Source organism: Ascaphus truei, chromosome 4, assembly GCF_040206685.1.
Source record: "Ascaphus truei isolate aAscTru1 chromosome 4, aAscTru1.hap1, whole genome shotgun sequence".
Classification (NCBI taxonomy): Eukaryota; Metazoa; Chordata; class Amphibia; order Anura; family Ascaphidae; genus Ascaphus; species Ascaphus truei.
Genome location: NC_134486.1, coordinates 6,445,268 through 6,473,087, shown reverse-complemented (window position 1 = coordinate 6,473,087; position 27,820 = coordinate 6,445,268). Strand labels below are relative to the sequence as shown.

Here is a 27,820-nt window from a genome sequence, read left to right as displayed (position 1 = left end):
CTGCTGTAAGAGCTGTATGGGGAGACACAGAGAGAGGGGCCACTTCTCTCTGATCTCTCTGCTGTAAGAGCTATGCGGGGAGACACAGAGAGGGGCCGCTTCTCTCTGCTCTCTCTGCTGTAAGAGCTGTGCGGGGAGACACAGAGAAAGGGACCACTTCTCTCTGATCTCTTCTGTAAGAGCTGTGCGGGGAGACACAAAGAGAGGGGCCACTTCTCTCTGATCTCTCTGCTGTAAGAGCTGTGCGGATAGACACAGAGAGAGGGACCGCTTCTCTCTGATCTCTCTGCTGTAAGAGCTGTGCGGGGAGACACAGAGAGAGGGACCGCTTCTAACTGATCTCTCTGCTGTAAGAGCTGTGCGGGGAGACACAGAGAGAGGGACTGCTTCTCTCTGATCTCTCTGCTGTAAGAGCTGTGCGGGGAGACACAGAGAGGGACCGCTTCTCTCTGATCTCTCTGCTGTAAGAGCTGTGCGGGGAGTCACAGAGAAAGGGGCCGCTACTCTCTGATCTCTCTGCTGTAAGAGCTGTACGGGAAGACACAGAGAGAGTGACCACTTCTCTCTCGTCTCTCTGCTGTAAGAGCTGTGCGGGGAGTCACAGAGGCATTGCGTCTCTTTGCTTTCTCTGCGCATCTCTTCCAGACTTGTGGCTGCCCAGTATGATTAATGCAGCGGGAGTCCCATTCAGAAGCAGAGACACCCACTGTGTTAATCCTTTTGGGAAATTGCCCCTGCAGTGGGCTGTGATCTTGCTTGACCGCAGTCACGGCCACACTTGGGCCGCGGTCCACCCGCTCCAAGAGATGTGGGAACTTGTTTCGCACCACATCTGTACTGTAGTATGTTTTAGAATAATCCTTAATTTCCTCAAAATATATCAATGCTGCACTAACATTTAGCACCTAGAATATAGACATTGGGCCATTAGGTGAATGTCCCTTGTTCTCAGAAGATTTTTTTTCAGGGAACACTTGGAGATGATATGGGGTCTTCTGACACTTAATCGGAAGGTTAATCGGAAAGGGTCAGAGGTTGTGCAATCTCATTACATAAGGGAAAGGGAATATACATAGCATAACTCTGCTAAACAAACTTTAATAACATAAAAACCAGATAGGAGGAATCACACTAACAGATTCTCTTGTCTTTAAAGCATAGAAACAATGGTTGTAGATCTGGCAATCACCGGGGCTGAGTCAGTGGGAAGCTTGGTGGTTACCGCAGCGTGATGGATCCAGGCCCATGTGTCAATGGGATTTGTGTGGGACAGCGGGTGGTCACTGCAGCACCATGAAGGAATACTGTAGTCATGATTCAAACACACAACAATCATATCCAATATAGTCAATCTTCAGGTTCAGACCCCAGAACTGTTTGAAATCCCATTTATAGGTTCTCCATAACCTTCCTGGATGTTCCCAATTTACTGTATGGAAGATATGGACAGACATTGGTGTCCCCTCCTCACAAGATCACATGTGAGCTCAGCTGTTTGTTTATCACAATCAACCAGCAAAACATCCCCACTGTGGGAGCCCTAATGCCCCGATGGGCCATTCCCTGCACCTTCCGGTTATTATCCAGGGGTAATACATTACTTAGGACTAGTCTGCAGTCTCTGGTAATGATGCGGTTAATACATTTCTCAGTGGTTGTCAGGTCACTGACAGTGATGGGGTTAATACATTTCTAAATGATGCTCAGGTCTCAGTAACGTAACGCTGTAAGATGCTTATTGTGACATCTTATATGAAACAGCCCCAGGTCTGTTCCCTCTGTGTCCCTAACTTCTCTCTTCCTTATCCTGTCCTGTCCACTCCCTTTCCTCTTCCTTGTCCTGTGACTCTGCCCTTTCTCAGGGTATAAATACCAGTGTGTGACAGCCCTGGGACCAGACACAGCTCTAGAGACCAACATGACTCCAACCGCTTGCTCCCTCCTTTTGGGGCTCGTTCTGTGCTCTGTGTGCACCTGGGCAGCAGTTACTCCAGGTAAGTCACATGGCAGGGAGATATATATTGGAGGGAGGTGGGTAACATGGCAGGGATATATGGGAGGGAAGTGAGTAACATGGCAGGGAGATATGGGAGGGAGGTGGGTAACACGGCAGGGAGATATGGGAGGAAGGTGAGTAACAAAACAGGGAGATATGGGAGGGAGGTGGGTAACAGAGCAGTGAGATATGGGAGGGAGGTGAGGAACACTTCAGGGAGATATGGGAGGGAGGTGAGTAACACGGCAGGGATATATGGGAGGGAGGTGAGTAACACGGCAGGGAGATATGGGAGGAAGGTGAGTAACATGGCAGGGAGATATGGGAGGGAGGGAAGTAACATGGCAGGGAGATATGGGAGGGAGGTGAGTAACATGGCAGGGAGATATGGGAAGGGAGGTGAGTAACATGGCAGGGAGATATGGGAGGGAGGTGAGTAACATGGCAGGGAGATATGAGAGGGAGGTGAGTAACATGGCAGGGAGATATGGGAGGGAGGTGAGTAACACGGCAGGGATATATGGGAGGGAGGTGAGTAACACGGCAGGGATATATGGGAGGGAGGTGAGTAACATGGCAGGGAGATATGGGAGGGAGGTGAGTAACACGGCAGGGATATATGGGAGGAAGGTGAGTAACATGTCAGGGAGATATGGGAGGGAGGTGAGTAACATGGCAGGGAGATATGGGAGGGAGGGGAGTAACATGGCAGGGAGATAAGGGAGGGAGGTGAGTAACATGGCAGGGAGATATGGGAGGGAGGGGAGTAACATGGCAGGGAGATAAGGGAGGGAGGTGAGTAACATGGCAGGGAGATATGGGAGGGAGGGGAAGCCCTTACTAAAGCCGCTCTAATTGCGGCTGTAGGGGCTCAGTGCTGAGCGGGAGCGCTCGTCAGCACGCTTCAGCAAGCAAGCGCTAAACATGTCGAGGCCTAAGGCTTTATTTCCTGTTCCTTTAAACAATACAGCAAACAAAAATATACATAAAACAATAAACACATATCCCTGTGTAAGGGCTAACCTACTTCCCCAGTCCCTCTCCGCAAGGCTGCGGGGGGGGACGCCCCTTACCCACTTATCTCCCCAAAGTCTCAGCGGTACCTTAACGCAGTGAGCCGTTCCGGTCTGTGGTGTCCGGGTAGGTGTCTGCTTGAGGGTCCAGGCAAAGAGGTCTGGTCCCCTTGTGTCTTGCTCTCAGAACACAGCCCTCCTCCTCCTCCTTCTGTCAGCTCCATTGTGAGCTAAGGGAAAATCTCTCTCCTGTTTCAAACAGGAGGCTTTTCTTAGAGCTCAATGTGGCCTTTCTGCAATTAACCAGATTCCTGCTTGATTTAGGGGCAGCCTCTCTTAAACAGTGATAAGACCCTGTAACTCGCCCTCTGTGCATGACTGGAGCTGAGCTCTTCCGCAGCACAGGGAAGTTTTCTCCCTCTCTGCATGACTGGAGCTGAGCACTTCTGCAGCACAGGGAAGTTATCTCCCTCTCTGCATGACTGGAGCTGAGCACTTCTGCAGCACAGGGAAGTTATCTCCCTCTCTGCATGACTGGAGCTGAGCTCTTCTGCAGCACAGGGAAGCTCTCTCCCTCTCTGTGTGACTGGAGCTGAGCACTTCTGCAGCACAGGGAAGTTATCTCGCTCTCTGCATGACTGGAGCTGAGCACTTCTGCAGCACAGGGAAGTTATCTCCCTCTCTGAGTGACTCGGAGCTGAGCTCTTCTGCAGCACAGGGAAGTTATCTCCCTCTCTGAGTGACTGGGAGCTGAGCACTTCCACAGCACAGGGAAGATGTCTTCAAAGCAGGTATAATATGGGTTGATGCATTTTGAAATGAGAAAGGAGTGTTTACCTCACTGTTCTTTATGTCAAATCTACTCACAGTACTGACACTTGAAGAAGAGAGTGTGAGGTTTCAAAATCTCCATACAGTATAATTTATCCCAGGGAGACCTCCCATTATAGTTCTCTATATAGGTAACGCACACTATAGAAAATCTCAAAATGTATTTGATAAACAGATCAGGAAAATATTGCCCCCCCCCTCACTGGCTTATTTATTGTTCAATGCTGCGGGTAATACTGTGCATGGCATGTACAAGGACACTGATGTGCACAGTATAGCATGTACTAAGTGTCACAATTTCATATTTTGGGGTCAGAATTGAAGCAGAGAAATATAATTTTTGATTGCGCTTGTCCACGCCTATGTAGTAACCAGAACATTTTGCTATCGGCAGCGGAAGGCAAACATATATAACTTTTGATGGAAGCGCAGGAATCCCTGCACTAAGCTTACAGGTGGTAACGTTACGTACTAAAAATAATGCTTCCATGTGTCAAAATCATCACCAAGTTCAACGTCGCGTAAAATTCAGAAACACCGGTAATAGTTGGTTTAGTAGCAGTAATAGTCTGACCGTTCTGTTCTGACTGACAGATTAAATCTGTCAGTGGTGATATTGGATACCGAGGCTTGAGCCTCATTACTCCAAGTTCTCTTGTTGAGTATATTGTCGCACTCTTTAGGAAGCTTCTTGATCTGTGTTACTTGCCACAGTTGAGTTGGTTTCACAGGGTCAGCGCTATATTGATATATGATATTGATATTAATACAATATTAATACCGCTGATTGAGACATGTCAGCTTTGGGGAGCAGTACAGCACAATATTAATACCGCTGATTGAGACATGTCAGCTTTGGGGAGCAGTACAATATTAATACCGCTGATTGAGACATGTCAGCTTTGGGGAGCAGTACATCACAATAATAATACCGCTGATTGAGACATGTCAGCTTTGGGGAGCAGTACAGTACAATATTAATACCGCTGATTGAGACATGTCAGCTTTGGGGAGCAGTACAGTACAATAATAATACCGCTGATTGAGACATGTCAGCTTTGGGGAGCAGTACAGTACAATATTAATACCGCTGATTGAGACATGTCAGCTTTGGGGAGCAGTACAGTACAATATTAATACCGCTGATTGAGACATGTCAGCTTTGGGGAGCAGTACAGTACAATATTAATACCGCTGATTGAGACATGTCAGGTTTGGGGAGCAGTACAGCACAATATTAATACCGCTGATTGAGACATGTCAGCTTTGGGGAGCAGTACAGTACAATATTAATACCGCTGATTGAGACATGTCAGCTTTGGGGAGCAGTACAGTACAATAATAATACCGCTGATTGAGACATGTCAGCTTTGGGGAGCAGTACAGCACAATATTAATACCGCTGATTGAGACATGTCAGCTTTGGGGAGCAGTACAGTACAATATTAATACCGCTGATTGAGACATGTCAGCTTTGGGGAGCAGTACAGCACAATATTAATACCGCTGATTGAGACATGTCAGCTTTGGGGAGCAGTACAGCACAATATTAATACCGCTGATTGAGACATGTCAGCTTTGGGAGCAGTACAGTACAATATTAATACCGCTGATTGAGACATGTCAGCTTTGGGGAGCAGTACAGTACAATATTAATACCGCTGATTGAGACATGTCAGCTTTGGGGAGCAGTAGAGTAAAATATCAGATGAGATTTCCATGTGGCAATTTTGCGCCAAAGAGCCGTTACTGATACTTGGTGCAGCTCCCGCGTGGACAAAAATGCCCAGAGAGCTGATACTGAGGCTCGGGTCAGGCCGTGTGACCTCTCTTCCTGTATCTCTCTTACTCTATTTCTCTCTCTGCCCCATATCTCTATTCTTCTCTATTACCTCTCTGCAGCAGCAATACCTGCTCTACCAGTTATTATAAGACGTATAAAAGGTGGAACATTACAACATATTGCCGCAGAGGTAATTTTAGGTGTGACCTTAGTGTTTGCAATAATACCTCTAATACAATACACCACTGCACACCCATCCTCTGCCAAAGATCAGTGTGACATTACATTACACAATAGTTATAGATTATACAGCCCCTGGCTATGAACATGTCGGCATGAACATGCCACCAGAAGAGCTCTTAACCCCTTCACCTCTAAGTGAGTCATTTATCAATGTCTCCCAGCTGCAAAACGGAGGCAAAACATGACATTTATCCAGGTAAAGTTATCCCACTAGAAGGAATGAGAGTCTTCTCCCACTCGAGGCTGCTGTTAACCCTATCTCGTCTATGTAAAGTACTGTATATACTGTATGCTTGTTATTACATACATAGCCAAGATAAACCAACATGGAATAGATAAAACCCCAATGCACACCCACTGTGACACATAATGCTGTCCCTGTATATTCTCTTCTATTCTTCTGTCATACAGTCTTCCCTCATGTCAGAGGAGTTTAATTTAACAGGTTTTCTTTCACAAACAATGAAATGCTATTAGTGTAATGAGTAATTTTAGTAATAGCCTTCTAGTTTGTTTTGTCTATTAAATGATAGTGTCAGCTCTTTGACTGGTCAGGTGTTCTGCAAAAGATGATAAGCAGAACAGCATATACACACACACACACACACACACACACACACACACACACACACACACACACACACACACACACACACACACACACACACACACACACACACACACACACACACACACACACACACACACACACACACACACACTGGGCTTACTTAAGTTTCTCCTATCCACAAAAATAACCTCTTCTTCTGTCTCTATCCAAATATGGGAAACCTCCTCCGGTTGAATATTTCTGTACAGGTCAATAAAATATAACTTGTATTCAAGTTGTTAAAAATTATAAATCCTGCCAGCAAAGAGAGATATTCTGCTTGTCCCAAGTTCTATATATATATTTCCCCTAAGCTCCATCACATAGGGAGAGACGCCAGTGCTGACAGATATGCAAAGTATATATATATATATTACTCATATCCCACATTTGCAACGTAATGGTCAGACCCCTCCCCCCCAATCTCATATGGGCCCCTGTGTGTGGAATCTGCCCCAGTAACGTGTGTATGTTGTGTGGTGCACCTGCTGGCTCACAGGACTCCTGAGTCTCCCACTGGATGGTATTGGGGAATTCACCAGGACTGGCTCGTGAGGTAGTACTGAGTTCTACTCACAGTTGGTACAGCGCCTTCATCTCTTCCAGGTCCCCGCAACAGCAGGGAGGAGTCTCTGGAAGAGAACCCCTGGGTGCATCTTCTCCCTGATTAACTCCAGTCTCAGGCAAGAAGGATCTTTGAATCAAGGGCATCTTTATTTGCATCTGGTATGGCAGACTGCCCATCATAGCGGCCGGTACTTAGCCGCACATCAGCATAGCTGCTCACTTCACGGAAGGTCCCTCCTGATTCTTTCATATAGTCAGAGATATCTCTGCCACCTCTCCCATAAGGGAGGGCCACAATCTGTGCCAGAGCCCTGACACAGTGTGGGGTCAGCTTGTCCTCTCTGCAACTGACACTTGACCTTCACAGACAGAACAGACTCGGAACTCTCACTTGACAGACTGACTTTAGGAAGTGATGCGTAATATATAGGTTCCAGAAGGCCCACCCCTGTGTCACTAATGGTGGACACAGAGCATGCTGTCACTTCCTTCGTTACATATTACACCTCACAGGGGTTTGAGGCCAATCCTCATGATGACTTCTGGCAAACCTGCCCTCTTAACAGGGATTACTGCACAGAAGAAGAGGGACATGTAACACCAGTTTAACACAGGGCTACAGCTATAAGGATTCCCATAACAACTATATTGTCATCAACTCTACTACAAACAGCTCTTAGACATAAAACAAGGAATCTGGAGTCCAAAGGTCCCCAGGGTGGAGATAAAATACAAAGAGAGAGAAAACAGTATATAGTGCAATCTGTTTAAATACATGTGGTAAAAGAGCTCACCTCCACTCACATGGTGTTAGATGTACTGTTAGATGTACAGTAGATGACTCAGTCACTTGAGAAATTCCTCTTGAAAGATGAAACGTTGTGTTTTGTACTGATTAAATTTCATTAAGGAAATCCGAAGTTGCCCTGGTTCATTCATTTTTCTCCTTACACTGGATTTTTAGACAGATATCCCTGACCCAGGAGCACCGGTTAATTGCAAGTATTTTTACCTTATTCCATGTGGTGTGCAGCTCCCCTTCCCCTGTTAGATGTATTCAGGCATTTCCCAAAAGGGGAAAGCCTCCTTTGACAAAAAGTGTATTGTCAATAGAACTGGAGCTAATAGTACACCCATAGGAAAGACAAAGTGTGGCCTCAACCTCTAGCTGTGTGTGATAGGCTTTCTCCTAAATAATTCCCTCATCTTAATATATAAAATCGAAAGGTTGGTACTACTGTAGCTGAGGTGAATCTGATTGGTCCTCAGCCTCTGGTCAATCAGATTGGTGGCTCTATGACATCACTCAACAGATTGGTGGCTCTATGACATCACCCAACTGTGTGTCTGTGTCTCTCTCTCTCTCTCTCATCACACTCACCCTCACTCACCCTCACTCACCCTCACTCACCCTCACTCACCCTCACGTGCGCCGCCCTGCACCGGCTTTTGGACGGAGGGGAAGCGCGGCCCTCCTGCCCCAGCCGCCGGCGCTCACTTCCCTCCCTCCCCACCGTTCACTTCCCTCCCTCCCCACCGCTCACTTCCCTCCCTCCCCGCCGCTCACTTCCCTCCCCGGCGGGTGGGCAGGCAGCCTCCGGAAGGACCTCCTGCAGCTTCCCCCGGTAAGATGGCGGCGCACAGCGGACAGACGGGGGGTGGTATTCAGTCAGGAGAGGGGGGAGTCAGTCAGAAGAGAGGGGGGGGAAGTCAGTTAGGAGAGAGGGGGGGGGTCAGTCAGGAGAGAGGGTGGGGGAGTCAGTCAGGAGAGAGGGGGGGTCAGTCAGGAGAGAGGGGGGAGTCAGTCAGGAGAGAGGGGGGGAGGGAGTCAGGAGAGAGGGGGGGAGGGAGTCAGGAGAGAGTGTGGGGGAGAGAGTCAGGAGAGAGGGATTCAGGAGAGGGGGGGGTAGAGAGGGAGTCAGGAGAGAGGGGGGGGAGAGGGAGTCATTAGAGAGGGGAGAGGGGGAGTCAGGAGAGACGGGGGAGGGGGAGTCAGGAGAGAGGGGGGAGAGGGAGTCAGGAGAGAGGGGGGAGTCAGTCAGGAGAGAGGGGGGGAGTCAGTCAGGAGAGAGGGGGGGTCAGTCAGGAGAGAGGGGGGGAGGGAGTCAGGAGAGAGTGTGGGGGAGAGAGTCAGGAGAGAGGGGGGGAGAGAGGGAGTCAGGAGAGAGGGGGGGGGTAGAGAGGGAGTCAGGAGAGAGGGGGGAGATGGAGTCAGGAGAGAGGGGAGGGGAAGTCAGGAGAGAGGGGGGGAGAGGGAGTCAGGAGAGCTCCCCTTCCCCTGTTAGATGTATTCAGGCATTTCCCAAAAGGGGAAAGCCTCCTTTGACAAAAAGTGTATTGTCAATAGAACTGGAGCTAATAGTACACCCATAGGAAAGACAAAGTGTGGCCTCAACCTCTAGCTGTGTGTGATAGGCTTTCTCCTAAATAATTCCCTCATCTTAATATATAAAATCGAAAGGTTGGTACTACTGTAGCTGAGGTGAATCTGATTGGTCCTCAGCCTCTGGTCAATCAGATTGGTGGCTCTATGACATCACTCAACAGATTGGTGGCTCTATGACATCACCCAACTGTGTGTCTGTGTCTCTCTCTCTCTCTCTCATCACACTCACCCTCACTCACCCTCACTCACCCTCACTCACCCTCACGTGCGCCGCCCTGCACCGGCTTTTGGACGGAGGGGAAGCGCGGCCCTCCTGCCCCAGCCGCCGGCGCTCACTTCCCTCCCTCCCCACCGTTCACTTCCCTCCCTCCCCACCGCTCACTTCCCTCCCTCCCCGCCGCTCACTTCCCTCCCCGGCGGGTGGGCAGGCAGCCTCCGGAAGGACCTCCTGCAGCTTCCCCCGGTAAGATGGCGGCGCACAGCGGACAGACGGGGGGTGGTATTCAGTCAGGAGAGGGGGGAGTCAGTCAGAAGAGAGGGGGGGGAAGTCAGTTAGGAGAGAGGGGGGGGGTCAGTCAGGAGAGAGGGTGGGGGAGTCAGTCAGGAGAGAGGGGGGGTCAGTCAGGAGAGAGGGGGGAGTCAGTCAGGAGAGAGGGGGGGAGGGAGTCAGGAGAGAGGGGGGGAGGGAGTCAGGAGAGAGTGTGGGGGAGAGAGTCAGGAGAGAGGGATTCAGGAGAGGGGGGGGGTAGAGAGGGAGTCAGGAGAGAGGGGGGGGAGAGGGAGTCATTAGAGAGGGGAGAGGGGGAGTCAGGAGAGACGGGGGAGGGGGAGTCAGGAGAGAGGGGGGAGAGGGAGTCAGGAGAGAGGGGGGAGTCAGTCAGGAGAGAGGGGGGGAGTCAGTCAGGAGAGAGGGGGGGTCAGTCAGGAGAGAGGGGGGGAGGGAGTCAGGAGAGAGTGTGGGGGAGAGAGTCAGGAGAGAGGGGGGGAGAGAGGGAGTCAGGAGAGAGGGGGGGTAGAGAGGGAGTCAGGAGAGGGGGGAGATGGAGTCAGGAGAGAGGGGAGGGGAAGTCAGGAGAGAGGGGGGGAGAGGGAGTCAGGAGAGAGGGGGGGAGAGAGAGTCAGGAGAGAGGGGGAGAGGGAGTCAGGAGAGAGGGGGGGAAGCCTGAACAGCTGTGAAGAGGGGGGGAAGGGAGTTGAGAGGGAGCCAGAACATTACATCACGGGCAACGCCGGGTATACCAGCTAGTATCAGATACTGCTGCGGCCGAGTTTATTCGAGCATTTGCCCGTTCTCGGCCGCAGCAGTAACCTGGCACGCGCCGGAGGGTGCCGGGCGCGCGCCGAAGCAGCGGAGGAGCGCCCTCCGATCGGGGCTTTCTTCCTCCCGCTGCCGGGTCCGCCGGGTCCCCTGGAACCCCCTGCCGCCGTCCCCCACATCGCGGGACACCAGGGCTCCCTCGGGGAGCCCTGGACGCGCGTGCAGGGGGCGCAGGCACCCGATGACGCGTGACCGCGCATCGGTGACGCGCGGCACGCCGAGGGGATGCCACTAGCAAGCCGGGAAATCTCCCGGCTTGCGGAACTGGCCGCAGTGCAATAAAACGTGTCACCAGTGTAAAAGGCTGTAGTGATGAAGTAAATGAGGAAATATAGATATTAGGGTGATAAGTGCTGAAGGAGAAACAGAGACAGCAAAGTCCTCCTGTGGTCTATTCCTAAATTTTAACAATGTATCCAGGTCTAAATTCTACCAATTCTAACACGATTATCAACTAATCTTTTTTGGATCCCTCGGACCAGGTAGAGTTAGGAACTTAAGGGAGCGCCCGGGGTCCTGCAGGACCCCCCAATGTGGCGTCTCCCTGCCCCAGATAATCACATGACAACATGTGCCAGATAAAGTGTGACGTCGCTCACGTACCCAACATGCGTTTCATCGACCTATTGGCTTCTTTGAGGGCCCAGAGAATCGCATCACTGGAGCAGGGCTTTTGTAGCAGTTGCAGAATGTTACACAGGACCACGGCTGTTTTTAATTTACAAAACGTACAGTAGCCGTTCCAGTAGCCGTACTAAGTCTTGAGAAATGTAGATTTGTTATATGTTTGTGATACTTTTCAGGGACCAAAATGAGAGCTTTTGAAACCTCAGATATTTATTCAGTACACTTGAGAAAGAGACGCCAGGTTTTTAAAGCTCTGTGCAATAAGGTTTTATATATGTGTAACTCATGGACATGTATCACTATATCCTATAAGTGTAGCCCGGTTTCCCCAAGAATACAGGAAGACTACTAATGCTGTATAACCTGTTGGCTCGCAGGGCCCGAGCCTCTGCCACGGAGAGCCTGGGGCGATATATATATATCTACATGTATTGTCTCTTACCAGATGCAGCGCCTCCACCTGCGATGGGTCCCAGCAGAGCGGGAGTTGATCCTCGCAGGACACCAATATAATGATATACACGCAGTAAATAAAATAACAGATATCTTTACTAGTAGTAATCATAGACTCATATGCATAACATTCACATACTCCTCCCAATAGAGACACAACTATTCAAAGCGCCTCGCAGGACGCGACCCTCCACCGTGTTCCCCACACCATGTCCAATGTCCCACACCCACAACCCAAATGTGTGTTGTGACCGCGCGGCCACTAGAGTGAGAGTGTTATAGTTGGTGCACTTTGGTGTAGAGTTACCTGCCGAGCGCTCCTGCACTCGGACCAGCAGACTAATCTTCGCAAAGGATCCGCAGACGCGTTGCCTTCCGTGGTGCTCCTCCAGGGCGATCCCACCCGGGTAGATGTAAATGTCTCTGAGGAGGTTTGGTCCCAAACCTCTGATACAGTACTGCAGCGACCACTGTGTCCCTGACTTTGCTCACTACTGGAGCAGGTTCCTATTCTAGGGCTTGTCCCTACAGCAACCACAAGCTGCCTGTGACTCTGGGGCCTTTCTTGGGCCTAGGGGGTGTTTCTGGCCTAGTGTAGAGGCTACTTGCCTCTCTACATATATAGTTCCGACCTCTTCCCCTTCCTGGTCTTGACTGACCAACGTGCTCCCCTGCGCAACCTCCTATCTCCTTCCTGTTGATCCCCTGTCACCCTATTGGCTCCTTGGCATCACATGGTCTCTCTGGTGTTCATGGGACTTGTAGTCTCCTGCTCTAGCCCTCCTCCCATTGGTCCGGGCTTCGCGCGTTACCATAGCCACTCCCTGCACATGCGCGAACTCTCGTCAATTGACTCATTGCGCATGCGCAAGTATCAAAATGGCGGAGCCCTGAGCGCTCGGGCCGCCGCGGAGCCTCCCGTGCACCGAAGCGCTCCCAGCACACTCTGCAACCCTCCCTAACTCTCCCACCGCAGCGGAGGTTAGGGCAAACCTAGGGGACCTGGCTACACAAGTATAGATATAGGATAAAGTATCTGTTGTCTAAATTTAGCATAGATTGAATTTGATGGACGCACGTCTTTTTCAACCTCATCTACTATGTAACTATGTAACTATGTAACTATGTAACTATCACAGCCAACAATAAATCTTTTATTTACACATCAACACTTCTATTTTTTTTAATGACAGTAAATACCGGATTGATACCCCTACATTTTTTTCTCGGTATTCCACTACAGGTCCAATTTTCAGTTTATTAACAGCTTAAAAATCTGAGTTGATTTTCTCATTTGTCATATTTCAGAGCCCGAAGTTCTCAAAATTAAAATAAAACCTGGCACGTGCCCCAAGGATGTTAATTACCCCAGATGTGAACTGGATACAATGAAAAAAACGTCGGGATGTGAGTGGGACGGTGACTGTGATGGGAAAGCAAAGTGCTGTTACTCCGGCTGCAGCAAACGCTGCCTCCTGCCACTGGAAGGTACGGAGGAGGGACTGCTCACTTGGGGCTGGTGCTTTGGAATAATTAGATTATATATAAAGACATTTATGTCTAATGCTCCTGAAAATGAATCTCTATACACATGCACAGAAAGACAAAACAGCAAAGGAAACGAGCTGAATCCCAAATAATTAGAAGGTAGGTGCACTAAGGGAAATCAGAATAAATAACAAAGAGATTATCTTTCTACAGACGGAGGGGAAGAAATTCCCCCCTTGTAGAGATGCAGCCAAAAAGATTCGACCACTTATCGTCCATATCTCTCGGCAAATTCACCCAAAATTTCCGTAGATAGTCCAAATCAGACTAATGACCGATCGGATTAACATGGGGGGTCCCTGATCTGTGAATTCTACCGGGGTCTGCCTCTCTGTAAGAGACGCGCAGTCAGCGAGGCTGAATCAGTCACTCTACCTGCGCGCCTCTAACAGGCGATCGCGGGGTTTTATTTTAATATTCCAGTATTGTAGCAGGGCGTCTCCAGAGCTGAACCACATTGATTTCGGGTCCAGGGACCCCCTGCTTCCTGAGCTACAGGCCCCGATTATGGGGTACCGGTATCCCAGTGGCCATGTTTAAATTCTCCCGCGTCACGGCCCACGTGATCGGGAGATTTAAACCAAGCAGAGGGATACCGGCACCACATAACAGGGTCTGTAACTTGGGAAGCAGGGAGTCCCCGGATGTGAAATCAATTCAGTTCAGTTCCGGAGACGCCCTGCTACAATAATGGAATATTAAAATAAAATAAAAGCAGTTTCATCACCTTAGCGGCTAAACTCTAAGGCAATGAAGGGGTTAAGGCAGAATACCAGGTTTATTGGGGGCAGAGAGGGTGAGGAAGAGGGGGTGAGTGAAGGGGGTAATTGCCCCAGGGTGGGTAGTTAGGCCTCTCGGTTGGGCAGTGGGAGGGGTTAACCCCTTCATAACCTTAGCAGGTTAGTAACCGCCGTGGTAATGAACGGGTTAACCCTGACCCTGACCACCTGAGAGGCCTAACTACCCACCCTGGGCCATGTACCCCCTTTACTTAATCCCTCTACCCACAATAAACATTAAAATATCTACTACTGTACAGTACGTACCAATACACAACCCACCCCCTGTACCCCCAACAACCCCACTAACACATACAGTAGAGAAATGGGCAACATTACTATTTTCCAGATATGGATAATAGTGCATTTGCCCATTTAAAATAAAACATTACCCAGCCAGTATAAAGTAAATAAAACTTGCACTTACCCCTGCCAGGATGAAGACCTTCCTCGTCCTCATCACCGTCCTTGTCCTCCGTTGTCAGCAACAGTACAATAAAAAAATACAATCTAATGGCCCCTAACCCTTTAATCAGTTTAGTGGTTAGTAACCACTATAGTAATTAAGGGGTTAGCCCACCCTCCCCCACTACCACCCAGGAGGCCTAACCACCCACCTCAGGGACACTACCCTCACCCTCGCTACCAATGGTATCACAGTAGCGTTGTAACAGTACAATAGTGGCATAGTAACATCAACGCTTAGTATTTAAGATAGTAAGGTAGTAAGTAACCTTGTAACACATAAACAAATTTAAACAATGACATAATGATATAGTAATAATATGTTAACATAGAAAAATAACAATACAGTAACAGTTTCATAATAGTATGATGACATAATAACATAGCAATAGGCAAACCAAGAAAATGTACCAATAAAGGGGCAGAAAAGTCTCCCAAAAAGCAGAGCACACATAGAGTGTCACCATAAAATACTTTAAACTATTATATTATACAACCCTCTGTTCTAAGATCACAGAAACACCACAACAAACATACACATTGGGACATTTGCATTGTTCTTTGAATATCTCTTCTACCCCCTGAACGCACCGGTAGGTTTATGATGTATTATTGAGAGCGGGTGTTAGGATAACTGTATATCTGTTGTTGGTTAGCTGGTTTCGTATATAGAACATGATTGTAAGCTAACAGTAATATACTATTATAGCAACATAGTAACATAGCTTTCTAATGTTTGATAGCATAGAAACATGATCATATGGTAAGATAGTTTTATAGTAACTTGATAGCATGGCAACATACTGTACTAAATGAGAAAGACCAAAGTCCATCAAGTCAGACTCGTTGTTAAATTCTGTCTGGTTGTGACACTTGCATTATATTTATATTCATACAGAGGTTTGGCAGTTATTTCTCACAAGGGAAATGCAAATCCTTCCTTACTCCAATAAACAAATCTCGCCCAGTCCTAAAAAATCTGACTTAGTAATGACATTCTAAGAAAATACTTGAAATTCTGTATCTGTCTGCATCGTCTTTATGGGCACAAAGATGGACACTTTCAACTTCCCGTACAGAAAAGTGCTGTTTGCAGTGTGTTTGTTGCACTTTCTTTCAAATGTACCTGGTGAAAATTGATATAAAAGTGAAGATAAATAAAATGATAATACTGGATATTTAAACAAATGTTCTCAGACTCACTTTGTCTCTCTTTCTCTCTCTTTCTTCTCATTGGCACCTTCTCTAATGTCACTGTGTCCTCTCCCTGCAGATAAAACGGGTTCCTGTCCATACTTTAATTCCTCGACCTGTAGGAATGTCAAACCCTTGCCTGATGAGTGCCACAGTGATGACCAATGTCACGGATCCGACAGGTGCTGCTGCTTCAACTGCAGACGCCAGTGCGTCCCCACTGAGCGAGGTAAGGAACAATTATCCTCTCCGCACTTCTGACTGATGAAACAGTTAGTGACTGAACATTAACAAACTGCTGTGATGCTCCTATAAAGTTTATAAACCCTTATGTATAAATGAAGATCACCGTACATGCTCCTAGTGGCTACAGTATACACATATGTTGTGCCTGTTATTCTTTAAATATCATATATATATATATTTTTAATTTTCATACATTTTGTTGGTAGTATATTAAAAAAGGGACATAATAATTTTAAAAAATGCATACTGTATGTATAATAGGAATAGGAAGGAGTGGGATTTTGGGATAGGCTTCTGAAAAATGCATTTAGGTGATGATGCTTATGTCCTCTTTTTACTCATAGTAATAACTTTAGCTAGAGATCCAGTATTCAATTTCCTCTTGTCCAAGTAGAGATTGATAACACTTAACATATTTATAAACCATAGATTCATTAGGAGGTGTCTCTATCCAAAGATGCCGTAGCCCCAGAAACATTTCACAATACTTGTTGGCCATACTGGTTAATTTTTCTATTAATAATACACCCTAAACTCTGCTAATTACTTGTTTATTGTTGAGAGGTTCAGACTGTTTCCAGGCTGCTGCTGTGGATATCTAGCTGCTGTTGGAATATAATGCACCAGGGTCCCTTTAATGTGGTGATATTTCCAAGGTACAGATTTACCCAGAATTAATGTCCATGGATCAAGAGGTAGTTTTGTCACCGTCATTGTATATATTAGGGAGTGTGTCAGATTCTGTCTCGCTCTCATTGCGTGTCTCTTACAGACTGATAGACTGATCCAGCCCAGTAGGATTCACACAGCGGGAGTCCCAAACAGAAGCTGGGACACCCACTGTGTTCATCTTGATCGGCCATTAGTCTGGCCACAGGGGATCCACGAGCACACATGAATAAAAAACGCGCCCATATCGGATTTTGTGAGGTCAGCGTGATCAACCATAATGCTGCATCTGTAAATTGAACCAGGAGATCATTGCTTTTGTTATAATAATAAATATATAATCTGCGTATAAGGATGTTTTATAATCTTTACCTCCAACCTTGACCCCTGAAAATATTCTGGCAGCCAATGTCTCATTTAACAATGCAAAAAGGAGAGGAGACAATGGTCACCCTGTCCTAGTCCCATTGCTTATGGAGAATATCAACAAAATCCATCTAACCGTTTTTACACCCGCTGCCGGAAGATGATTTAGTACGTTCACCCATTTCAGAAAGTTTGTGATTAGTCCTTAACAATTTAAAATCGATAACATGAATGTCCAATAGATAGGATCAAAGGCTTTTATCAGCATCTAAACTAAGCAGTACAAGCGAGGATTTCCTTTTTTCCTTTATTTCCTTTATTTGTGATATTTATGAGATTAATGATCCTCCTTGTAAAAAGTATAAATCCAAATTGATCTGGCTGTAGGAGTTTAGGATGCACTATTCTTAACCTGTTCGCTAAAATCTATGAAAATATTTTCAGATTTGTATTAGAAAAGGGTATAGGTCTATAGTTTGCACAATTTACTGGATCTTTTCTTGGTTTTGGGATTACTGAAATCACAGCTTGCATTAGAATTTCTGGGAGTTTGATACCTTTTGTAACATGATTATACATTTAAACCAAATACTGTACAGTAGGGAGCTAATAGTTTGGGGCTAGTTTGGGGACCCATCTGGTCCTGGAGACTTGCCTGATTTTATTGCTAATTCTATTTGTTCCTGATCCTTTAGGAATTCCATTTGTTTTACATTGTCCATTTTTAAGGTTAGATATGTTACATTTCTTAAAATAATCTTGAATTGTAATGGAAACCTTTTTGACCAGGTCATCTGATTTAGGTAAATTGTATAAAGTCGTAAAAACCTGGCAAATTCTCTACATATTTCCTCTGGATCTTGAATTATATTCTATTTACTATCTCTGATTCTATGTATTCTAGATGCAATATGAATATTTCATAATTTGTGAGGTAATAATTTATACTGAGGCATGATCAGACCACACAATTGCACCAATATCTGCATCTGCAATATCAGGAACTAGTCTCAAGTCTAAAAATATATTATCTATTTATTATCTATTCTAGAATAGCTTTTATGGGTGTTAAAAAAATATGTATAATCCTTTCCCATAGGATTTAGCAATCTAATTCAATCAAAGACCCACAATTTCTTGATAAATTAGACAAATAGTTTATTAGAGTATGCATTTATTGATAATGGAAGATTAGATTTATATTTCTTTTGATTCATTACTGAGTTAAAGTCGCCTGCCATTATCAGTGTTCCTTCAATAAATGAATGAGCTAGCAATAATAAATGATCATGAAATATGTCTTGTCTAGTATTATGGGCCTGGATATTCATTGAGGTACATTGCTTACCTTCTATTTCCCCTTTAATACATACAAATCTTCATTCTTTATCTTGCAAAGTATATTTATTTATTCACGTTATTCTTGATACGAACGCATTCAAAGTTCTGGAATAGCTCGATTTTCATCAACAAATACACAATAGTGCTATTGGCGACTTCATTAGTTTGAATGGAGTCACGAGAAATCTTGTGTTAAAACTCGCATTAGTAACTATGCGCCATAACGTTTTGGTGTTTAGAACAAGGGGTTCTACATCTACAGTAAATCAATTCATAACTGCTTGAAAATAGCGTTCGAGTTTATTTTTATTAGGGAGTTTCCACTGGTTCGTTATTTGAAACTGATCAAATCGATAATGATTAGACTATTTCTAGAATTCACAAAGTAATGAGCAAAACTTCCCAATTATCTGTGTTTTACTACCTTCTGATTTGATGGATTAGTCCGTTTAACTTTGAAATGTGAAAATATTTTTTTATTGTTCTGCTACATTAAATTTACTTTATCCCAAAACAGCCTCTGCTCAGCTCCTCCTAGCGTTAAATCCCGCTCCTTGCGTCCCATACATTTTTGGATCATCTACAGTACAGTAAAAAGTTCTCCCTTTACCTTCAAGGCTCTCTACTCACCTGCTACTCCATACATATCAGCCTTGGTCTGTCATTATGGCCCTTCTTGTCTCCTGTGCTCTACCCATAATTGTCTCCTTTACTCCCCTTTCACCTCTCTCTGACCTGAAACCATTTTCCCTCACTACCCCTTTCCTGTGTGTTCTGAGAAGAAAATTACTTTATTCAAGAGATTGATTCGGGTTGTCGATCTCATCCACGAGTGCAAATATGAATAACAGCAACACCAGTTTTTATTAGTAAATATAATGTATTGGTTACTTAGCTTTGAGTATAATCAGCATTTTATGGCACTCAGATTATCGCACACAATGTCATCAACAACCCCGTCATTGTCATGGGAGACCAGAACTTTTAACACCTTAAATCCTGGATCCTTTGATTGAGCAAAGCGAGAGATGAAATAAATTGGTTAGCAAGTCCTTAGTTTTTACGAACTCTTGAAGCAGGGGATAATTCTTGGTTCCGATGTTATAATCTTTGTCCCGCATGATGAATCTTAGGTGAATCTAAATCCTGATTGTCTGCATGGACTTTTAAAAGCACCAAAGTCCTATCTCTATTCTCTGCAGCCAATCGCTGCGTGGGAACTAAACTTCCCACCTATGGCAAGGTTGCCAGGACTTCATGGATCCGGGCAATGGGACTTCAAGGAATGCCAAGGCATGCACGAACTTCGCACCTGTCCTGCTTAGCATACCGAACCAAGCCCACTTCCCCCAGCAACATCTTGTCTACCTTCCCCCGGACATCGGGACATATGCCTGGGGAACACAGTTTACTGTACATCTCGCCTTTCCCACTTAACACTTTAACATGCAGGTCCTTTGTTAACTCCGGACCTGGTCAGACATTCTAGGACCATCCCAGCAGGGTGCCTTAGATGTCCAGGGTTAAGTTATGTATGATGTAGGTATGTTCTGCCATATAACTTTTGATAATGGAACTCGTGAATCAAGTGTTTCCGCTGCTCCGCCCTCCCGAATGTAAATTCCTTGGCTCTTATAACTTTAATACACCTAAAAGAGGGGGACTTTCATTCATGACTTTTCATAAAAGTTTATGAAAAGTAAACTACAACCATTCTAATGATGAACCCCCAGCCGCTCGCATTGCAAATATCAAAGCGATAGGACATTCCAAGCTAAAGATATCTCACTGCTTATACGCTATGCAGAAAGCTGCCATGTTTTAAAAACTTTTTCATTTCTGTGATTGGCAGTGAAACACTGTTGCAAGGCACACACATGCTACTGTACATAACCGATACATTACTTGTTACAACACATACAGTTTCACTCAGAGTATTAACCTGGTCCCCTTATACCTAGCGGGACACACACAGACAATTATAATACATTTACAGCTCTGCAGCCAATACCGGGCTGCAGAGCTGACACTCCACATTTACCAATATGACTCAGGGGCACCCAGCCGGGCATATCACCTTTATTTACTGGCCTGGGTACCCCCTCACCATCACAGTCATCGTTTAGGATGAACGGACTGTTAATATATTCCTGTGATCACGTTTGTACTGTGCACAGTGCTGAGAACATCTCCAGCTGGTCACAGTTGAGGGTCTGGTCCTTACATGCTGGACAAACCTGATCAGGGAAACACATCCTGGCATTCAACCAACATCCCAGGATGGGAGGCGAGGGGGTGTACGCTCTTCTGGTGAGCTTAGCATTACAATCTATCTCAGCTAGATTATAAATACAAAAATAGACATGAACCGGGTGCATGTGTAAATACAGTGAAATGATGTGAAATGATATTAAAGTCCAAATATACAGACTATTGTTCCCAATCTTGAGTGGTCATCTGGTGATAGATGGTATCAAAATCACAGTTCACAGAGCAAAGAGTGAACAGTCCTCCTCACGATGTATTCAGCCTGCAGATGTATGACAGAGAGTAGAAGTAGATAGGATGCATGCAGGGGAGAGAATCTGTACTTGGAGCCTTCAGAGTCCCGGTCGCCTCTGGTGTAACACGAACCCCTCGTGGTATCCTCTGCTTCCGTGGATGTCAGGCAGGTCTCCCTTTCAGGAACGTAGTTTCCTGGATCAGCTTCAGGGTTCCTTCAGCCTCTTATTTCCTCCAGTGGGGACAAAAGAGGGCAAAGGATTGCGCAGTAATAAAAAACTTTAATGACGCCTACCTAAAACAAATAAAATACTCACAAAAGACGGTGAGTGTAAAAACAAAGAAGTGCCCGACCCAGCACAACCCAAACGTCAATCCCCTGATGAAGTGACGTTCCCTGTCACGAAACACGTAGGGAGGAGCCTAAGAGGTACTGCCCCACACACTCAAGCTGCTAGTCATTGAAGAGGAGATGGTGACGTCATCCAAACCGCGACGGAATCCCGCGAGGTACACGCGGCACCGAGGAGGACATTCAAAGACTGAGTGCGGCGTTTGGGTTGTGCTGGGTCGGGCACTTCTTTGTTTTTACACTCACCGTCTTTTGTGAGTATTTTATTTGTTTTAGGTAGGCGTCATTAAAGTTTTTTATTATTGCGCAATCCTTTGCCCTCTTTTGTCCCCACTGGAGGAAATAAGAGGCTGAAGGAATCCTGAAGCTGATCCAGGAAACTACGTTCCTGAAAGGGAGACCTGCCTGACGTCCACGGAAGCAGAGGATACCCCGAGGGGTTCGTGTTTCACCAAAGGCGACCGGGACTCTGAAGGCTCCAAGTACAGATTCTCTCCCCTGCATGCATCCTATCTACTTCTACTCTCTGTCATACATCTGCAGGTTGAATACATCGTGAGGAGGACTGTTCACTCTTTGCTCTGTGAACTGTGATTTTGATACCATCTATCACCAGATGACCACTCAAGATTGGGAACAATAGTCTGTATATTTGGACTTTAATATCATTTCACATCATTTCACTGTATTTACACATGCGCCAGGTTCATGTCTATTTTTGTATTTATATTCTTGTTTTGAGGTTTATTTTGGGATATTCCTCAGTAGATTACCAGGCTGCTTTAGTTGTGCACTGCACTAATTAATTCACATATGCACTGCATAGTTTTAATTTAGGTATAGCGCTTGTCACAGTATATTTTGTAATGTTTACTATCTCAGCTAGATGCTGTAGATTTCCACAGCACAGCAAAAGAAACTACATTTAAGCATATCTTAGAGACAAAAGTTACGCCATCATGCACCTGGACCATCAGAAACAAAAGAAAACACCATTGTCATTACACTGCGGAACTCCATCACTCTTAGTATGCGACAAGCACCCTCTCCCACCACCTTCAAGTCAAACCTTAAAATTCACCTCTTCAATTAAGCATTTCAAAAGCCCAGACTCATGGCTACTGTCCCACACCCACAGTCACTCCTGCCAACCATTGTGCCCAAGCACTGCCATCTACTTATTCCCTCACCTTCTGCATCTGTAAATCGCCCAACATAGCACTTAGATTGTAAGCTCTCCGGGGCAGGGATTGTTTGACTTTGTTTGTTACACTTATTGTATTATAATTCACTGTACTGTAAAGCGCTGAGGACACTGTGGGTACTATATAAATTAATATATACATACACCCATACATACAAATATACATAAATTCCATAGGGCATGACGATTAAAAAGGATGGCAATTTTTTTTATAATCACATGTAAAACTGTTACAGCTGCTACTCCCAGTGCTCAGAGTCAAACATGTCCTCTCTTTGGGTTTTGTGCACATGCGGCCCTGAACACTGTATACTTTAATACTTTGTGTCTTTGTTACAGTGAAACCAGGACAGTGCCCCGCTGTAAGGGAAAAGTGTCCTGCACAGCTGCCTAAACCAATGTGCCAGAAGGACAGTGACTGTACTGGGAATAAGAAGTGCTGTAAATCCTGTTGGAACAAGTGTGTGGACCCAGAAACAGGTAACTAAGCGATGTCACGTTTCTGGTTGGTGCATGCAGTGGGATCAACGATCCTAAGAATTGCTTCTTATTCTCAAATGTATTGAGCATGTGTTATTGGCAATGACTTTGAGTGGATGTTGAGTCGCACAGTAACTCCCCAATTCATAAAATAGAGGGAATTAACCACACATATTATTGGCAACTAAGCTGTTTATAATAATAATAATAATGCATTGCTGCCTTGAATCATTATTTGCATTAACACTTCATCACCATTCTCCAGCAGTCAGTATGTCTCCATGCTATTGCAGGGTTACATTCTTAAAATAGATTTTCTCAAGATACTGTAAAGTCAGAAATGACCGGTGTCATTAAAATAATTACCTAGTTTTAACCCATTAAACATATCCCTGTTCTTAGTTCACTTTGGGGAAGCACCTTTATCATCTTCGGTTCTGACATCAGGAATTACGTTTCCCAGGAACCAGAATATCCATAGCTGTCATCCCATAGACATTCTGCTACAGACATTAAGCAGCAGCTCCCGTATTTTTCTCTCCGATCACTACAATATATTTTGAATGTCTGAAACTCTTTCCGGGGAATGCAGCCTGAAAGATTGACTTGGGATATTGTCTGTTCCTCTCTGCAGAGCGCGCTGGATTCTGCCCTGTTATTAAGGAGCAGTTACCCTGTAGCACAGTCCTTGGCGCCCCCCTCTGCAGCACGGATTCTCAGTGTCCACGCAACCAGAAGTGCTGTGTGTCTGGTAACAAGATGCAGTGTGTGAAGGCTTTGAAAGGTAACACTTACTATTATGACAAAGTCTGGGTATTAGGCTGTCTGAGGATGTACAGTAGGGTGTTTTCATATTTGCTTTATCTCTTAAAAAAAAATTGGGCTCTCATGTTCTATGTTGCTCTTATTTATTGTATATTCATGCTTCTCAGCCAATCCTACATGTGAAAGTCGCAATTGGACATCCAACCACGTAACTGCACCTGTACCATTTGTAGCCTCATATATACATATATAGTTGTACACACTCATTATTTGTCAATATATATATATCCAAAATCCACAGGTGAAATGTATTGCGGAATATATTTCAGTTGAATCTTGGAATGCGTGTCTTGTTTTGTTGCCTTGCTTACACCTGGACAGTCTGCACCATATTTAGCACATTTATGTATGTATATATGTGAGTGCCTTGTTTTCTGGTTTCTGGACCGATATATACTGTATATTGTCACGGGAATATATATATATATATATATATATGTGTATATGTAGAGGTATCAGTACCGTGTTAGTCGAGCTTCAATAATCAAAAAATAAATAGATGATACCGTTCGTGGCCAACGAAATGCTTTTATTTGTGCGAGCTTTCAAGATACAGTACACTGATCTCTCCTCCGTTCAGGGCAGAGTCCCTACCAATTTTACAATTTGTGCAGGTATAATACACCCAATGTCAGTCTGCACATCACCCTCCGTTGAAGAGTAGGTGAATGTATGAGGCTGACAGAAATAATTATGTATGTTTTATCATATTCACAGCAGGGAATTTGGGCACCCCCAGTTTACCTCTATAGTAAGGTAACAATTATAATGGCTTTGGCCAGATTTTAATTGCACTACTCACAAAAGCATATGCTTTATTTAACCACTTCGGGGATTTTTCACATTTTTCAGAAGTCCAAGGGACAATAATTACATATATTCAGTGTAGGTACCTACAAATTTGGTTATGACTTGACGTTGGTTGCAGGCTTATAACGCTTTGGTCAAAGGGTTTAACTAAATAACCCTTATTCATGACATTACTTTTTTTTTATTTTAGCCTAATTGGTAGGAGCGCAGGAATCATTCTTTTTGCTATGTATCATCTATCTATCTATCTATCTATCTATCTATCTATCTATCTATCTATCATCTATCTATCTATCTATCTATCTATCTATCTATCTATCTATCTATCTATCTATCTATCTATCTATCTATCTATCTATTTATCCTCATCATCTTCAGCCCTTGTTAGCTAACTTCTGGCTATGTTGGTCCAACATAATTATTGATTTTATCCTCCCATCTTACTTTTGGTTGTCCTCTTGGTTTTTAATATTCCTTGGAATCCAGTCCAGTACCATCATTGTCCAGTGATGACTATTTCTTCTTGTGATATGTCCACCCCCCTGTCATTTTATTTCTTCACCCTTGTCATGATGTCACAGAATTTTGTTTGCTTCCAAAACCCGTTCATTTTTCCTACTGTCTCTTAAGGTATTACCCAGCGTATATTTTTCTGCATCCATACTTCTCTGAGTTGTTTGAATCTTCTGAGCTATCATTTAATTTAAGGTCCAAGTTTCACATCCATATGTGAGCGCAGGTAGAATACACTGGTAAAGTAATTTTATCTTAAGGAACAGTAGAAGGTTTACTTTAAAGATTATCTGGTTTCTTCCAAATGCACCCCATCCCATCTTTATTCTATTTATTATATTCATAACAAAAAAACAAAGAAGCCCAAAGCTACAGCCAATATGATATAAATATACAGTCAAATACCTATTTATCTCTTAAAAAGGGGTCATTTAGTTAAACCCTTTGGCCAAAGCATTTTAAGCCTGCGAGCCACTTCAAGGCATGACCAAATATTGCAGCTCCTAACACTAACTGATTAAAAATCGTATTTACCTCTATAGTTAGAGGAAGAATGATCACATTGGATCTGTCAAAAACAGCTGCATGTCAAAGAAAGAACTGCTTACTTGGAAAGTCTGTGTGTTTATTTATTATATTCAAAAGTTTCCCACTAATTGATACTTGTTGGCCAAGGTAGTCACAGTTATCAAACATTTGTCCCTTCAGTAAAATAACACTGATAACTCATATAAAAACACTTGCTTTCTGTGTTGCAGAGAAACCTGGAGATTGTCCAGTGCCAACGACATCATGTGCCGTCAACCCCTCTTCTAAGCCAAAGTGTACAAGTGACAAACAGTGTCCTGGTATAAAGAAGTGCTGTACCCCAAAGTGTGGTCAGGAGTGCACAGACCCCATCATGGGTAAGTGGACACCCCAAGCACAGTAACTACATTGTATTATTTGTACATTTCTCGAAGATCTATAAAAGTTCTAGTAGCCGCGAAGTGTAGATTTATTATTGGTTGTGATACCATGAGAGATCTTCACAGATGTTATTGTGGGTACAGGTCTCTTCTTCTTGTGATCTAAGATAATATGGGGAGGGAGAAAGGTAGATTGGGGGAGACGGGAGCTATTAGAGTATGGAGTTCTATATATATCCTCTCAAACCTCTCTCCAATTGTAGTATGGAGAGACACATGGGCTCATAAAGAAGCACACCAGAGATACACCAATGGGGTATATGATGTATTTTAATTACCCACTACTCCTCCGAAAATATTTCCACAAGACCTAAGGTTTCCTTTCTGAATATCAATAATAGTTAACTTCATCAACTACTGTATGATGTTTATTGGACATATAACACATTGCTTAACTGATAAATGCAGGCTCCTGGCAGGCTCCTTGCTACTGTTGAATACACAGTCATTACACAACTGAATAGTTACACAACCAGAAGCATGAGGCACCTCTTCGTGTCTAACATATTAGTTCTACCTTTAAAGACACAGTTGCATGTACTTCACGTACGATAAGGTGGGCCCAGCTATTATGTGGCCATCCTGCTCCTGCAGCTGAACCTTTGTGCTGACTAACATCTCACTTATTTAATTTCTGTATTACAGTGAAACCTGGGACGTGCCCTGTGCTGGAAACATTTGCACCATGTACAGCTCCATTCAGTCCTCCATTATGCCAAAGTGATATCAATTGTCCCGAAGAGCAGAAATGCTGTGACTATGGCTGTATACGGAAGTGCGTTGTGGGAGCGGAGCTGTCACTGCATTAATAACACAGGGGAACCAAGGACAAAGGAAGACTAAGTCATCAAGAACACGTTTCTTCAACTTTGTGTACTAAATAACTTGTACTGTATGCTGTAATACAACGAATCAATACATGAACATGTCATTTATCGGTCTCTAGCTTTATTGCATTTCTAACACTGTATACTGTACAAAAGGTTACTAAGAGAGGTGGCAACTTTCAGGTCAGTAGTCAAAGTGATAACAAATGACACAGATAAAACACAGACAATAATTCCCTGGCGCACTATCAGATAATAAACCTGACGAATCGGAGTAGTCCCATGAATCAAAAGATGGTATAAAGAAGATCCACAGTCCACAATGTCCCGTTCTTTTACACAGAATGCTGGTCTGAAAATACAAATAAAACAACCATTGCGCAGTACCCTATGGTCAGTATTCCAAGACCCCACCGTTGCTATCTACTTACTTAAAAATAGATAAGAATGGGCCTCAAAAGGTTTCTTTAAGTCCCCCCACGATTGGCTCCGACTGATTCCTGCTGCTGGTATCACGCTTTACACTTCCAGCATCAGCATCACCATACCGATTGGGAACAGAAAGGGGCACCAATAGTATAGCACTATAACATTTATTGTTAAAAAATGACAAGCATAAAAACATGCACTCACATGCGAGAATGCCCTATGCGTGTCCTACAACGTGCCGTCCGCTTCACATGGGAGGATGTCGAGGGATTGCAGGGGGAGGCTGGAGCCGGCGTGGGTCCCCGCTTCGTGGCCGCGACTCGGAGCGCCTAGTCCCTCCTCCGATGACGTTCCCCGTCAATCAACCTCCTTTCCTTCCACAGGGTCTGCACGTTGCAGCACGTTCAACAGGCTCCACCCTACGCGCGTTTCGTGACTCTGACGTCACTTCTTCAGGGGTAATGGAGCTGTGGGG

At 44.9% G+C, this 27,820-nt stretch overlaps 1 protein-coding gene across 1 annotated transcript in view; it reads left to right on the top strand.

The window, feature by feature from the left end:
- Positions 1–27,024, top strand: part of LOC142492542 (uncharacterized) — a 177,004-nt gene extending 149,980 nt beyond the window's left edge. Inside the window, exons 6-9 of the mRNA XM_075595243.1 lie at positions 22,833–22,973; positions 23,608–23,757; positions 25,880–26,026; positions 26,735–27,024. Coding sequence (XP_075451358.1) covers positions 22,833–22,973; positions 23,608–23,757; positions 25,880–26,026; positions 26,735–26,898 — 602 coding nt within the window. The 3' untranslated portion in view covers positions 26,899–27,024. The remainder of the gene's footprint in view (positions 1–22,832; positions 22,974–23,607; positions 23,758–25,879; positions 26,027–26,734) is intronic.
- Positions 27,025–27,820: the final 796 nt, after the last annotated feature.